Source organism: Phodopus roborovskii, unplaced genomic scaffold (assembly GCF_943737965.1).
Source record: "Phodopus roborovskii unplaced genomic scaffold, PHOROB, whole genome shotgun sequence".
Taxonomy (NCBI): domain Eukaryota; kingdom Metazoa; phylum Chordata; class Mammalia; order Rodentia; family Cricetidae; genus Phodopus; species Phodopus roborovskii.
This window is the reverse complement of record NW_026126516.1, coordinates 3,638,875-3,653,970: the sequence shown is the minus strand read 5'-3', so window position 1 is coordinate 3,653,970 and position 15,096 is coordinate 3,638,875. Positions and strand designations below refer to the sequence as shown.

The 15,096-nt window shown below is 44.4% G+C and overlaps 3 protein-coding genes across 4 annotated transcripts; 2 read left to right on the top strand and 1 right to left on the bottom strand.

Annotated features, from left to right (window-relative positions):
• Window positions 1-91: 91 nt before the first annotated feature.
• Gon7 (GON7 subunit of KEOPS complex) lies at window positions 92-13,231 on the top strand. 2 transcript variants are annotated; one of them, XM_051196515.1, is made up of 2 exons: window positions 92-296; window positions 13,173-13,231. In XM_051196515.1, exons 1-2 carry the CDS (start codon window positions 92-94, stop codon window positions 13,193-13,195), a joined length of 228 nt encoding a protein of 75 aa, XP_051052472.1. In that variant the 3' UTR covers window positions 13,196-13,231. The 2 variants fall into 2 exon arrangements, with proteins under 2 accessions (XP_051052472.1, XP_051052471.1); XM_051196514.1 differs by lacking the exon at window positions 13,173-13,231 and adding an exon at window positions 2,893-3,347.
• Lyset (lysosomal enzyme trafficking factor) lies at window positions 11,078-12,610 on the bottom strand. Its single transcript, XM_051196513.1, has 2 exons — window positions 12,352-12,610; window positions 11,078-11,923 (listed from the first exon to the last, which is right to left on the bottom strand). The coding sequence occupies exons 1-2, from the start codon at window positions 12,429-12,431 to the stop codon at window positions 11,512-11,514; spliced, it is 492 nt and encodes a 163-aa protein (XP_051052470.1). The 5' UTR covers window positions 12,432-12,610; the 3' UTR covers window positions 11,078-11,511.
• Moap1 (modulator of apoptosis 1) lies at window positions 13,232-14,876 on the top strand. Its single transcript, XM_051196512.1, has one exon. It carries the CDS (start codon window positions 13,275-13,277, stop codon window positions 14,334-14,336), a length of 1,062 nt encoding a protein of 353 aa, XP_051052469.1. The 5' UTR covers window positions 13,232-13,274; the 3' UTR covers window positions 14,337-14,876.
• The last annotated feature ends 220 nt before the right edge of the window (window positions 14,877-15,096 follow it).

Below are 15,096 nucleotides of genomic sequence, written 5' to 3'. Positions count from 1 at the left end.
CCCGCCTCTCCCGCCCCGCCCCGGCCGCGGGGTGGCTTCCGCTTCCGGGTGGCGGCGCTCTGTGGCGCGCTGTTGAAGCTAAGCGGTCGCCATGGAGCTTACGGGCGAGTACGTCGGGTGTGACGGGGAGCCGCGGCGGCTGCAAGTGTCCTGTGAGGCGTCGGGCGACGCGGACCCTCTGCAGAGCCTGGCGGCGGGCGTGGCCCGGATGAAGGAGCTGGTGGCCGAGTTCTTCGGGCCCCTCGTGGAGCGGGGCGCGCAGGGCGGGACAGCAGATCCGGAGGACGCTGTGGACGGTGAGCGCGGGGCGGGGCCGGCGGGAGGGGCGGGGCCGGCGGGGCGGGGCGGGGCCGGCGGGAGGGGCGGGGCCGGCTGTGCGATGGGCAGCCGTGGGCCGGGGAAGCCACCCTGTACGGGAGGAGGGGTCGCGCGTGAAAATCCTTAGCACTCGCTGCTCGCTTCGTGAGGTCTCGGCTCCTCGTTTCCACGACTTTTCATTTATCTCCACCGCCCCCCCCAAAAAAAAAGAGCGTGGCGAGCGTCGGGCTTGGGGCTAGACCAGGAACTGAGTCAGCTCGACGCCCCCGATCTTGTGGGGCGCAGAGGTTTGAGGCAGGCGGACCCCGCTCGTGGGAGAGTGGGACTGTAGTCGTTGCTAGGTATGAGGAAGACGGACCTAGAGGGCGGGACGTTGGAGCTGGGTGGTGAAAGACGAGAAGGAGTTTTACCAGGTGTGAAGTTAGAAACGTGTTTGACAGAATGGGAGCAGCGTCAGATGATCGAGACCGACCTCGTTGTGGGGAGTCTTAACCCTCAAGAGGGTCCTCCCTCGTGTCTGTTTTGGAAGTAGAAGGGTGCTTTGGTGGGCCGTAGTTTTAAATTAACTGATAGTTTCACACGTGTATGCAATGCATTGTGGTCATTTTCTCCTTCCGTAACACTCTTTCATCCCCTGCTCGAACCTCTTCCCAACAACAGCCCATCCCCGCCCCTTTCTCTCTTCCGTTTGTTGTCACTCACTCGAGCTTAAGGTTCTTTGTAAGAGAATGGATGGGTGGCTATGTACTGCAGCAAGGGCAACAGCTCAGCGGTGACTACAACACAGAAAGAAGAAAACTCCTTCCCAGCAACCATTAACTGCCAAAAACCCCTCCGGGAGGGGTGGAACCTCGTGACCCACTCTCCCTTCCAGGATGGAAGTTGTTGCCCCTGCATTGGAGCCACGGCCATTCCCATTCTGTAGCTCCTACTTCCATTCACCCCCTCTGCTGTTGTAGAAATCAACTGTTAGGATGTTTGTGTGCACCACTGCCATGCAGTGTGTTCTGAGGCCAAAAGAGGTCATCAGATCCTCTGCAGGCAGTGGTCTTAACCACTGATCTCTCCAGCCCCAACTGTGTTAATAGGAAAAAAAATGTTATTTTATAGCCAGTGTCACTGTGTACCACTGGCTGGCCTTGGATTAGACTAGGCTGGCTTTAAATTCACAGATACCCGCCTGCCTTTGCCCCATCAAGTGCTGGGATTAAAGAAATGCACCACTACACCTGACCTTTGTTAAATATATTTTTAATCTTGAACACAAAATAGATTTTAGTACCCTGAACTAAGGAGTCAGTTTACTTTCCTATTCTTTATGATATGGATATTGTCTGTTATTAAAAAGAACAATTAAGGCTGGAGAGATTGCTCAGGGGTTAAGAGCACTGGCTGCTCTTCCAGAGGACCCAAGTTCAGTTCCCAGTAACCACATGGTGGCTCACGACCTCTGTAACATTAATGAATTCTAAGACAGTAAATTGAGCACAAATGACTATACATTCTATGTTTGTTTCCATTTATATGAGATGTCCAAAATAGGAAAATTCATAGAAGTAGAAAGTAAATTAGTAGTTACAAGAATGGGAGGAACAGAGAGTGACTATTTGTGGATATGGAGCTTCTTTTGGAAGTAATTAACATATTTCAGAATTAGCTATGATGGTTAGAGGAGCAAGTCAATATTCTTTTTTTCTCCTTTGGTTTTCCAAGACACTGTTTATAAAACAGTCCTGGCTTGTCCTGGAATTCACTATTTAGACCAAGCTGGCCTCAAACTCACAGAGATCTGTGTGCCACTGACCCCGAATGCTGGGATTAAAGGAATTTGCCACCACCTATCACAAGTGAATATTCTGAAAACTACTGAGTGAGGTGTTTCTGTACAGAAGTGAATTTCATGGAGAATGAGTTAAATCTCCAAACATAAGAGGTAGCAAAGAAAAGTTTTAAAATCTGACTAAATTTAATTCCTGAAAGTGGTGCTGGTTTTGGTTTTTGGTTGTGGGAGTGAGTGTTGTTTAAGACAAGGTCTCTGTATACAGCCCTAGCTATCCTGGTACTCACAATTGTAGACAGGCTGGCCTTGAACTCATAGAGATCCAACTGCCATTTCCACTTGCTGTGATGAAAGGTGTACACTAGTTTTGTTTTTGAGACTGGGTCTCACTATGTGGCCCTGGCTATCCTGGAATTTAGCTATGTAGATCAGGCTGATCTTGAATTTACTGAGATTTGTGTGTCTCTGCCTCTTGAGCTGAGATTAAAGGCCATCACGCCCAACAAGTTTTTAAAAATTCATTTATTATTTTGTGTGTATGTGGGTAGCATGTTACGTGAGTAGAGTTGGTTCCTACCTCCACCTTACGTGGGTTCCAGTGATTGAACTCAGGTCATCCAACTGGTAGTCCACTCACTGAGCCATCCAACTGGCTCCTGGAGTTTATAAAATGTAAGCTATGCATGGATGTTTTTTTAGTCTCCAGAGGGAAATGGTCTCCTATCAGTCACTTTACATATCTGTATTTCTTTCAACCACTAAACATGTCCTACAACAAACATTTATTTTAAAAGGTGATGATGAAGATGATACAGAAGATGATAAACACATTGGCAGCAGAACTAGCTCAGATGGACCATCTGCCAAACGACCAAAACCAGCATCTTAGCAATAATTTTTATGAAATTAAGACTGCTACTAGGTTGAGTGAGATGTTGTGTATTTGTAATCCCAGCTACTTCAGAGACTGAGGCAGGAGGATTGAAAGTTGGAGCCTAGCTTGCACTGTATGTCAAGACATTGCTTCAAATAAAAGATCAAGACATCGGAGCACCACTATTTCATGATCTTCACGAGCTAGTACTTGCAGAAGACCTGTGCTTTAGTTGGAATTTATTTTCTCTCATTGAAACAAGTTTGTCACAAAGGAAACTTCCTGTTTTAAACAAAGAAAAGTACAATAAATGTTTGGGAATGAAGTCTTGCTTTCTCATTCCAAAATGTAATGGAACCGTTCATAATGGATAAACAAATTTTATGTTTGTTTACTCTTTTAAAGTGACCACGGGTGATTGGTGACAAAAATCTGTTAATCCCAGCACTCACTCTGGAGTCAGAAGCAGGAGGAAATCTTTAGTTTGAGGCCAGACTAGTATAAAGAGTGAGTTCCAGGACAGCTAGAGCTACACAGAGAAAGCCTGTCATGAAACACAAAATAAAGCAGCAACAGAAAGATTTAAAAATAAAAAAAGATAAAATGACTGACTGGGCAGTGGTGGCACACACCTTTAATCCTGGCACTTGGGAGGCACAGGCAGGTGGATATCAGTGAGTTTGAAGCCAGCATGATCTATAGAGTGAGTTCCAGGACAGCCAGGACTGTAATACTGAGAAATCCTGTCTCAAAAAACAAAACAAAAAAATTAAAATACAGTGACCATTGACTCTCTGGGTGGTAGTGGCATGACTTTAATCTCAGCAGTGGGGAGGCAAAGACAGCCTAGCCTATTCTACAGAGCAAGTTCTAGGACAGCCAGGGCTACACAGTGAAAACCTGTTTTGAAAACAAAACAATTACCTTTGAATCAAATGGTGTGACTACATCTTTTAGCTTGTATAGAAATTGCTTGTCAGCCAAGTAGTGGTGGCACATGCTTTTAATCCCAGCACTTGGAGGGCAGAAGCAGGCAAATCTCTGAGTTCTAGGCCAGCCTGGTCTATAGAGTGCCAGAACAGACTCCAAAGCCACAAATAAATCCTGTCTCAAAAACAAAAAACAACAACAAAAAAAAACTTCTTGTTCAAGAGCTAGAGAGATGACTCAAGTGGTTAAGAGCACTGGCTGCAATTCAGAGGTCCCGAGTTCAATTCCCAGCAACCATATGGTGGCTCATACCCATCTGTAATGAGATCTGATGCCCTCCTCTGGCTTGAAGGCATACATACAGGCAAAGCACTATATATAATAAATCTTCAAAAAAAATTTTAAACCTGCTTGTCATAGTCCTAGACAATTAATTATACTTGAAAGAATTGGCAAGAGCAATATGATGTGTATATGTTGTGTATAGATGTATATGTATACATCTATACAACAATAAATATGAGGCCCAAGTGAATAAAATACATTATTATAACTTACATATTTCCTGTAGGCATATTATTTTAGTCAAAATGAACTGTTCATAGTTTTAAAATATAATCTTATCAGTGGAACTGGAGTGGATTTTTAAATTTCAGTGTGTCTTTCCCAGTTTTGACAGTTGTAATTCAATGAGTACCTAATGAAATTAGAATAATTCTTTTAATTATATAGCTATTTTGTTTTGAGACTGGGTCTTAACTGTGTATGTGGCCTAGACCTGGAATTCACTCCATAGCACAGCTGGCTTTGAACTTGCCATATCTTTCTTCTGAGTGTTGGGGATCACAAGTGTGTGCAACCAAGCCTGGCTTTTTGTTGTTTTGAGACAAGGTTTTGCCATGTGGTGAAATTTGATCTAGAACTCCCTGATGTAATGTAGCCTGTCCTCAAACCTATGATCTTCCTGTCTCCACGTCCTAGGTGCTAGGATTATAGACATATTCTGGGCCTCTTAGATGTAACAAATCAGAATGACTTACTTCAGAGATTAATTGAATATCAGAATAGTTATCTGCCTTAGGTCACAGAGCCAACAGTTGTTTGTACTAGTTGAGGCTAGGGTCATATACCTCGGTGGTAGATTGCTTGTCTAGCATGCACAAGGTCCTGGGTTTGCACCATTATCTCAAAATGAAAATGAAGATAGTCTTTAGGCTGGGAATATGATAGAACATTTCTTCTGTGTGCTTTTTTTAGGATCTCACTATGTAGCTCAGTTAGTTTGGAACTTGTTCTTAGACCAGGCTGACCTTGAACTCATGAATTCTTATGAGAAATACCATTTCTTTAAGAACCTAAACCACATCTCTGTGAGTTCCAGGCCAGCCTGGTCTACAAAGGGAGTTCCAGGACAGGCTCCAAAGCTACAGAGAAAGCCTGTCTCAAACAAAAAAAAAAAAAAAAAAAAAAAATGCCTAAATAGGCCAGGTGTTGGCACGCTCCTTTAATCCCGGCATTTAGGAGGCAGAGCAAGTATATCTTAGTGACTTTGAGGCTAGTCTGGTCTACAAAGCAAGTTCCAGGACAGCCAGGATTGTTATACAGAGAAATCCTGTCTCAAAATTTTTTAACAAAATAAAAAAAAAAAAAAAGAAAGAAAAAGAAAAAGAAAAAAGGAAGAAAGAAATAAATGCCTAAATAGTATTTATTATTTTAACTCTAGGGCCCTTTTTTCTAATAGGTTAGTTATATTTGCTTGGCTGTGGTTTTAGGACATTTAAAACACTAGGGAAGACCTTACCATGGATACATACATAGGTGCATGTTTGGTGATGCATGTCCAGTCTTACCACTTGGGAGGCAAAGGAAAGGATCTGAAGTCCTGGGGCTCCGTGCAAGGCCAAATGACTTCTCACCCACCCCACCCCACCCTTGCTCGGGTGTGTCCTCCTTTTTGTCCAGACAGGTTCTCTGTATGTAGCCCTGACCGACCTGGAACTCTCTGTAGAGCAGGCTGACCTTAACTCTCAGAGTTCTGCCTGCCCTTGCCTCCCTGACACTCCCTCTCCCTCTACCTCCCCCCCTTCTCCCTCTGTGTTGGATTTACAGGTGTGTGCTGCTGTGCATACTGCTTCTGTCTCATCCTTTAGGTTTCAAGGTAAACATCTTCTCTGGGATATATCTAATTTTTTCTTGCAACTTCCATATACATTAGGAGAACTGGGCCAAGTACAGAGTAGGGTAGTAGGGTACCAGCAACTAAAGAAGAGTAGAGGTTCTAGACTGATGTGTGTGTGTGTGTGTGTGTGTGTGTGTCCAGGTTTAACCTTGAAAACAGTTGTTTTAAATCAATAATGTTATCTTCCAAGTATAAAAATGTCATAAAAATACTGTAACTTTTCTGGTTCTCTAGTGACCTTTGGGATCAAAATTACTCTATTTAAAGTTGTAGTCCAGGAAACAGTGAATTCTAGAAATAAACTGTTTAAATCTTAAAAGCTAGCAGCTCACATTGAGATATCACGTGATATAGTTTTAAATAGAAATTTACTCTGGCTAAGATTAGGTAGAGGTGGTAGTTGTTCACAAGTGCTTTCTAGATCCTGGTACTGGAACACTGGGGACTGAAATTATGGTATGCAGTTCAAAGTACTTTGTACACATTGGGTGGCTTAGGAAACTATAATTTTCATAACTGAAACAGAAATTTATTGAGTCTCTAGCCATCCACTTCATAAAAAACCTTGGGTATGTTTTTTTTCTCAACATCAAGACAACTGGTATCACAAGAACTCAAAAGAAAAATACATTGAGGGACAGTTTAAATCTTGGCCTTGAAGAGAATATCACTAAATGCTGAGACCTGGAAGAGCTGGATTAAACTGGAACGGATGATAGATTAGGCCACACACTTAATAATAGATACTAGCTTTTGGAGAGCGAATTAGATTGGTTTTTACAAATATAACAAGAGAAGTATACATTCATAAATACACACTGAGCACCTACAGAAATCCAAGATTTTGAGGAAATGTTGATCCTGTGAGGATAGCTAAATACTATAGGGAAATGTTAAACTGAGAAGAATATTTGATTTCAATCAGGCAGTTAGAGTTTACTAAGATGACAGTTGAGCCATAGTCTGAAGAAAACACAGAGTACAGAGGCCCTGAGTGATAAATATCTAAAATGTTCCAAAAATCAGGACCACTGGAGCCAGGCAAGGAAACATGTCTATAATCCCAGCACTCTGGAGGCAGAGGCAGAAGGAGCCTGCGTTTGAGGCCAGCCTGAATTACATAGTATGAGACTTCAGAAAAGGAAAAGATGATCAGTGGGGTAGAATTGAGCAAAGAGCAGTGGAAGATGACATGAAGGTATGGGGTGCTGATTAGGAATTCCTTGAAATGGGGTTTCTCTGTGTGGCCCTTGGCTTTCCTGGAACTCACTCTGTAGATCTGCTAACATCACTCAACGATCTGCCTGTCTCCCTCCTGAGTGCTGGGATTAGAGGTGTGTGCCACCACACTCAGCCATAGACAGGGTCTCCAACTTGACTTGTAGCTGAGGCTGTCCTTGAACTGGCCCTCCTACCTCTTCCCAGGTGCTGGATTACAGTCTTGTGGCACAATTGACACTAGACTTGAAAAACAGGTTTTGATAAAAATTGACATTGACAGCTTGGTTTTAGACAGATTAAATTTCATGAGCCTGCTAGTAAATAAATGAAGTGTAGGCATACAATGAAGTTAAGCCAGGTAGTGATACATGCCACTGATCCTAGCTGCTTAGGGAGTTGAAGCAAGATGATCAAGTTCAAGACCATCCAAGGTAACCTAGGGAGATTCCACTTCAGAAAGAAAAACAAGTAGGTGGCAGATATTCAAGTAAAACTCTGGAGAAGAGTACTTAAGCCACAGGACTGAACGAAATGTCAATTCAGAAGAGAACTGAGGCATATCAACATGTAGAGTTGGAGGAGATCCCCAAAAGAATTCATCAAAGCAGCAGCAAGCAGCAAAGAGGAAGACGAAAAACCAGGAAATTGTTTAGAACTGAGCTGCTTAATATCTATAGCTACTGGCCACTCATGCTGCTCCTCCTGGCTCATGGTTCCTGAGTAAGTAGGCAGCAAAGGACTATCCATCGTTAATGATGGTGCTGACCTAAAAGCCAGCCGGAGAAAGAAAAGGATGAGGTGTCAGAAACTTCATATCCAGAACCACCCAGAAGGTTTGATATCAAAATGTAGATAAAATTTGCAAATGACTCCAGTGAACTTTCTACAGAACATTTGCTGTTACTGTTCCAAAGATAAGCACAGCTCTAACTTGAATCTTCAGTGAATGCTACATTAAAACACCATGAGCCAGTTCTTTTCAACCCTAATGGAAGCATCCGAAAAGTATTTAAGACAAGATGATCTAGGGCCCACATCTCCATGGACCTGGACATTATTTATATGTGAGCTTTTCTTTTTTTCCCATCACTTTACACCAAAAGGCATACTGATGCATGGTGTTTTCCAACCCCACAGTCCAAAGTCATCTAGGACTTCAGGTGTGGGAGGATTTGTAGCATGGCGGTGCACACTTGATAAAAGGATGAATAGTGAAGTGTCACAGTAAAGTGCTTCGGCCTGGAATTCAGGGACTGGAGATGCTGAATATTTAGGAAAAGACTGACACTACCCACGCCATACAAACATGTGTTTGTGTCATTAGGAGCAGTGATTTACTTGTATGAGCACTTTATATCATGGCTCCACCAAGGACAAACTTTTTAAAACTAGAATATCTCCTAAGTCAAAAATGTGTAATGTGAATAAAGTGCCATAGACATTTCTATAGTTCTCTATTTCTGTGCCTGCACTTTAGAAAAGAAATAAAGCATTTCAATGAAAACCTTCAATGGATTCTTTGTTTCAGGTAGGACTGCAAATAAAATGATAGCACTGTTGCTAAAGTGCTTGCAGAATTGCTTGTTTGTAAGAACCTCCATTTTTGTTTTTGTTTTTAAAGGGTGTTGGTGAGTCAGGCTATATGGTCCCAGTGGAGACTGGGATCCCTAGGTCTCACTGGCTGGCCAGTCTAGCCACTTGGTGAGCTCCAGGCCAATGAGACCCTATCTCCAAAACCAAAATGGATAGTACCAGAGAAAACACACCCATGTGCCCTCCACATATACACTATGACATACACACAGAGATAAGTAAATATAATTTACATAAGAGCAGATTAACCTTGTAAGCTAAATATTAACAATTACATTTGGAAATAATAAATAATCCTACTTGAAAATTAAAATAATTTCTATAAAAATTTAATATATCAGCCAGGTGTTGAGGCACATGCCTTTAATTCCAGGCAGTTGAGTTCAAGGCCCTGGTCTACAGAGTGAGTTCCAGGGCAGCCAGAGCTATACAGAGAAACCCTGTTGTGGCAAATAGATTTTTCTTTAAAATATTACTACTTCATTACTAATAAGAAGGGAAACACTAATTTTTCTGTAAGTACAGAACTGGGATCTGAAGCCAGATATCCTGGGTTCAGATCTTAGCTCTTCCAATTTTTGCTGTTTTGCGATAGAATCTCACTATGTACACTAGACTCAGAGAGATGCATCTGCCTCTGCCTCCCAAGTGCTAGATTAAAGGCATGTGCTACCATGTCCTTCCTGTGACTCTTCCGATTAAGATGGCTTTTCCAGTTACTTGCCATGTCTGTGGACAGGTCATTAATCCTGCGTGCTTCAGAGCCTTGTAAAATGGCACTCATACCAATATAACACCTGCCTCAGGAATGAAGAGTTAAAGTAGAATGCTTCTAAAAACATTTCTGCAACATGCCTACTAAACACTCAAAAGATGCAACTGATTCACAAAAGAGTCAAAACTGTTTCCCTGGAGCACTGAAGACATTATGGCAAAAGATGTGTTACTTCAGCACATTTGTTGGTTATTTGAGACAGGGTCTCTTGCTATCCCTGGCTGTCATTGAACTCAGAGATCTGCCTGCCACAGCCTCCCAAGTGCTAGGACTAAAGGTGTGTGCATGCTTTTAATCCCAGCACTCCTGGAAGCAGAGACAGACAAATCTCAGTGCCAGCCTGGTCTACAGACAGCCAGACAGTTACATAGAGAAACTCTGGTGGGGGAGAGGGAGAGAGTTAAAGTTTGAGCTAGACATGGTGCTGCATGCATGACTTCCCTTTAACCCCTTCACCCCCCCCAAGTGGATCTTTGATTTCAAGGCCAACCTGAGTTCCAGGACAGCCGGAAAATGTCTTAAAAAATAAGTTAAGATTTGCCATGGAAATCCTAGCCTCTCTTCTCAAATACAGCATAAAATGGGGTTCCTGAACCTGTGGGACTGTGGTTATATCAAAGTGGCTAACGTATACAAGGGCCTGAGTTCGATCCCAAGGAACACAGCTTGCAGATGCACAAATTGAGAAAAATGTTCACTAATACTCATTTGCATTTTTTGTTTGTGTCAGTAGGCAGTATACACCGACAGATAGTTGTCACATGTATAGAGCATGGGTTGGTGTGTCAGCGGTGAAAAACAGGCATCAGGTGATGGCAGCTGCTTCTCTGCCTCCTATTCCTCGGCTGCAAAGCATGGGTAATAAAGTGCTGCTAGATCATAGGGTTGCTGTAGCTTAGGAGTAAATACCCAGAAGTCCATGGTTATTAAATAGTGTGAAATGTTTCAGTATCATCACTGCACACCCTGTCTCACCCAGGAACAGTCTCTGCAAAGATCTGTACTGGTAGCAGACACAGATGTTACAAGTGCAGAAGAAGGTACAAGGGTCCCTTCTCCATGCAGTGGCTTTAAAGCCCAACCTTGGGTTACAAAGGAATGAGAAAGATGAGGACATGATAGCCTTTCAAAGGCTTTGATGCTGACCAAGACCAGACTGAATTACCTAGTCTCATCTGCTGTGTGTTACTTCAGGACTTTCAGTTCTATGTAGCTTTTAAAAGATTAGTGGTTTAGGTAGTGAACAGAAGCAACACAAAAGACTTGGGTTCAATGCCCCCTCAAAAAAACAAAACAAAACAAAACAGAAAGGTGGTAGCCACCTCAGTAATTTTATACCCATTCATTTTAAGCCAAAAGCAAGGATGAATTAGTGTCTTAGTCTGAAGAATTTTAAAGCAAGCCAAGTAATTGTATAAAATTTAAATTTTATGATCATGGCCAGACCTTTTTAACACTTAACACAATGGAAATATTCATTGTTTTCCCCAATGGAAAAATTTCTGAATCATACTATGTTGCACATAGACTAGAAATAAAAATCAGGGTACTTTTTCAAGTTTCTAAAGATTGCAAATAACCCATTGTTTTACTTCCAAAATCTGAAGTCATTAACATGATTCTGTGGTAATGTTTCTCAGGCTTTACCTAAAAAGTCATTATTATTCAGATAAAGTACTCCTCTTGTCACATTTTTTTAAGTCTCTGTACCACCACAACTTCCTGAGATTTATGAAGAAACTGCAGTCTTGTGATCGACCTCCATATGGTACTGGCAGTCTTGTAATCATACGAAAAAAAAAAAAAAAAAAAAAAAAAAAAAAAAAAAACGGTGACTGGCTTTATGTGTCAATCAGTTGTAGTCTGCTGATCTGATTGGAAGCCTTGACAAATGCCTGGTGACGATTGCAGAGAACCGCCAAGCATATGGGGATAATACAGTAGCCCACTGTTTTGGGATCAGCTCTTGTACAAGAATAAAGGAACAAAAACATCTGTAAGTATGGTATCAGAAAAATAACTGTCCACAACCAAAAGGGCAGGGAAAGTAACCGAGCTTTCAAGGAGTGCGTCCATGTGGTTCCTTCCCGAGGCTCCTCAGGATGCTGCTGAATGTGTTCCAAAGCCAGCCTGTTGTAAGTCTCATTGATTTCAAAAACATAGTAGAATGCTGCTGCACTTGCCAGCAAGTACAATCCCACTCCAATCCATCCCATCCGCTGACGGAAGTTCATCATTCTCCATGCTCTGTGCCTTCAATGTAAACACAGAAAACTACAGTTAGGGTCTAGGAGTGTTGCCATGGCAACTATTTCAAGTGCACTTGATTTAAATTGGAGTTCTGAAAAGCACGAGCGTGTTTAAGATTCAACAGCTGTAAACAACTTACAGGTGGTTGTTTTATATAACAATTGTAAGCACGTAAAAACACTGGTTTCAGTATATACTGAATGCTGCTATTTATGTGAACCCCACAGAGTGAATGAGCATCACATCTTGTTTGAATACACACAAGTACACCTTCGTTTCAGATAATGGGGTATCTAGTTTCCATACAGGACATTGCACTTGACAGTTGAAATGCTTTCTGACTTAACACGTATTACTTGAGACATTAACACTGGGTTCTACTCGTTAAAACCAATGTCAAAGCCCCCAAGACGGTAACTCAAAACACTTACAGTGGTCCGGAAAATCTTCCTGTTCCCCCAGCAAACGTGCAAGAGTCACTCAGTTCTGAATAGTCAGGTGCCTTTGGCATTTCAGAACGAGCCACCTTAAGAGAAACCCTCTGGGTCGTGCTGCTCGGCCAGGGTGAGCGGCCAGGGTGAGCGCCGCCGGCGGGAGCACGAGCTAGTAGTGATTAAGCTGAGCGTGACTACGGCTGGTCACGCGACGGCGGGCCCCATCGCCCTCTGGAGCCCCAGTCGGGGGCAGCCACCTGGAGATGCTCGGCCGCCCGGGTCTCAGCGCAGCCAGCGGGCCCGCCCCCCCGCAGCAAGCGCTAGGCGCCGGGGCTGAGCCGGCTGCGCCAGGCCTGGCCCGCAGAGCCCGGAGCGCGGCGGCCGGCGCAGCGCCGGGCCGGCCTGACAGCCGAGCGGAGCCGAGCAGCCCCGCGTCTCACCTTCCTGTCCTGAGTGGCCCGCCCGCTCGCAGTCCCGGATGCCGCCGCAGTCGAGGCTTCCGCCTTGGGCCGGAAGCGCGCTCCCGCCTCTCGTGACGTCAGGCTGCCTCCACGGCGCCGCCCCGGACGGGCGGTTGTCTGGTACCTGAGGCGGCGCGGCGGCGCTCCCCTGCCCCGCGCGGGTGAGGCGGCTCCCCGCACGGTGTCCCCGGGTCTCGTGTGACGCCCTCAGAGGTCGGGCGCCTTCCCCGGGGTGCGGGCGGCGCCTCTCACACGGCGCCTGGTCCTCAGGGCCGCTGTCGTCCGTGGGCGCGGGAGGGCGGAGGAGCCGGCTGCAGCAGCGCACCCGTACCTGACATGGATGCTCTGTCTCCTCAGGCTCCTGGACCTCGGCGAGTTGAAGAGACAAGCCCGCACGTCAGTGTGAGTGCCGGTGGCCGCGGCGCCCGGGGCGAATTAGGACTTAGATACTCTGGCACCATGACGCTGAGGCTCTTGGAAGACTGGTGCAGGGGGATGGACATGAACCCTCGGAAAGCACTGTTGGTTGCCGGCATCCTTCCGACCTGTGGAGTGGCAGACATCGAGGAGGCCCTGCAGGCTGGCCTGGCTCCCCTGGGGGAGCACAGACTGCTTGGGAGGATGTTCCGGAGGGATGAGAACAAGAATGTAGCCTTGATAGGGCTTACGGTAGAGACTAGCAGTGCTCTGGTTCCCAAGGAGATACCTGGGAAAGGGGGCGTCTGGAGAGTGATCTTTAAGCCTCCTGATGCTGATAACGAGTTTCTATGCAAATTAAATGAGTTTTTAAAGGGGGAGGGCATGACGATGGGTGAATTGACCCGAGTTCTTGGGAATAGAAATGATGCTCTCAGCCTAGACCAGGGCATGATCCCTGAAATGCGAGCCCCCATGTTGGCACAGGCATTAGATGAGGCTCTTAAGCCTACCCTGCAGTATCTGAGGTACAAAAAGCTGAGTGTATTCTCAGGCAGGGATCCTCCCGGACCGGGTGAAGAAGAATTTGAGTCCTGGATGTTTCATACTTCTCAGGTAATGAAAACATGGCAGGTGTCGGATGTAGAGAAAAGAAGGCGGTTGATAGAGAGCCTTAGAGGTCCAGCATTTGAAATTATTCATGTCCTCAAGATAAACAATCCTTTCATTACAGTTGCAGAGTACCTGAAGACCCTAGAGACAATATTCGGGATTATTGATAATCCCAGGTCATTGCAGGTCAAATACCTTACTACTTATCAGAAGGATGGTGAAAAGCTGTCAGCATATGTTCTAAGGTTGGAGCCTTTACTACAGAAATTGGTACAGAAAGGAGCAATTGAGAAAGAAGTAGTGAACCAGGCCCGCCTAGACCAAATCATTGCTGGGGCAGTGCACAAGACAGTTCGAAGAGAACTTGGACTGCCAGAGGGTGGCCCTGCGCCAGGTTTACTTCAGTTACTGACGCTGATAAAAGGCAAGGAGGCAGCAGACGAGGAGGAAGAGGTCCTTCTTCGGGCCGAGTTAGAAGGGTACTTCACTTGAGCCAAGACCAGCAAGTATGTCACGATGAGCAGAACATGATGGAGGAATTCCTTTCCGTGGTCGCCCGTTCCCACTTGTGCTGCTAAAGTAACTTATCCTTTGTTGTGTTCAGCCTATTGAATGTCTCCCCAATGTATTTATTACTGACATGAACAAAGTCATTCTGCACTGGTAATTATTTAAATCAGAAGAGCAGGCATTCTACTAGTGCAGTGTGTCAGGAGGCCAGACTAAGTTCACTTGCATGTGTAATAGTCATGTGTGACCATGCTATCACTTATCAATAGTTTTCAAGTGTTGCCCACATTTATGGTGAAGACCCTGAGCCAAGGCTGGCTAAGGTATTCATGTTTTTTTTTAATATATATTATATATCAGTTATTGTGTGCAATCAGAAAGCACAATTGAATGCTGAGGTGAAGTCTACAACAGCTATCTTTAGGTTTGTGATGTATCTGATGTGTTGTCAGAAAAGTGGTTCTAAATGTCATTTTCTTGGTGTTACAAAACTAAATAAATAAAGAAATGCCAATAATAAAATGTCAGGTTTTATCTTTCTATACTTTGGGATTCTGAAATATATTTCCCCCAAGACAGGGTTTTTCTGTGTAGCCCTGGCTGTCCTGGAACTCACTCTGTAGACCAGGCTGGCCTCAAACTCAGATCTTCCTTTGTCTGCCTCCTCAGTACTGGGATTAAAGGCATGTGCCACAGACACCCAGTTTAAAAAAAAAAAAAAATAGTAATCAGACTGTACACA

What these genes read in the sequence shown, in the direction of transcription:
- Lyset (XM_051196513.1), bottom strand. Translation starts at nt 12,431, where the DNA reads ATGCCAAAGGCACCTGACTATTCAGAACTGAGTGACTCTTGCACGTTT. An exon ending in GGAAGATTTTCCGGACCACT is followed by an intron (nt 11,924 to 12,351) that starts GTAAGTGTTTTG and finishes TTTACATTGAAG; the next exon opens with GCACAGAGCATGGAGAATGA.
- Gon7 (XM_051196514.1), top strand. Translation starts at nt 92, where the DNA reads ATGGAGCTTACGGGCGAGTACGTCGGGTGTGACGGGGAGCCGCGGCGG. An exon ending in TCCGGAGGACGCTGTGGACG is followed by an intron (nt 297 to 2,892) that starts GTGAGCGCGGGG and finishes TTATTTTAAAAG; the next exon opens with GTGATGATGAAGATGATACA.
- Moap1 (XM_051196512.1), top strand. Translation starts at nt 13,275, where the DNA reads ATGACGCTGAGGCTCTTGGAAGACTGGTGCAGGGGGATGGACATGAAC.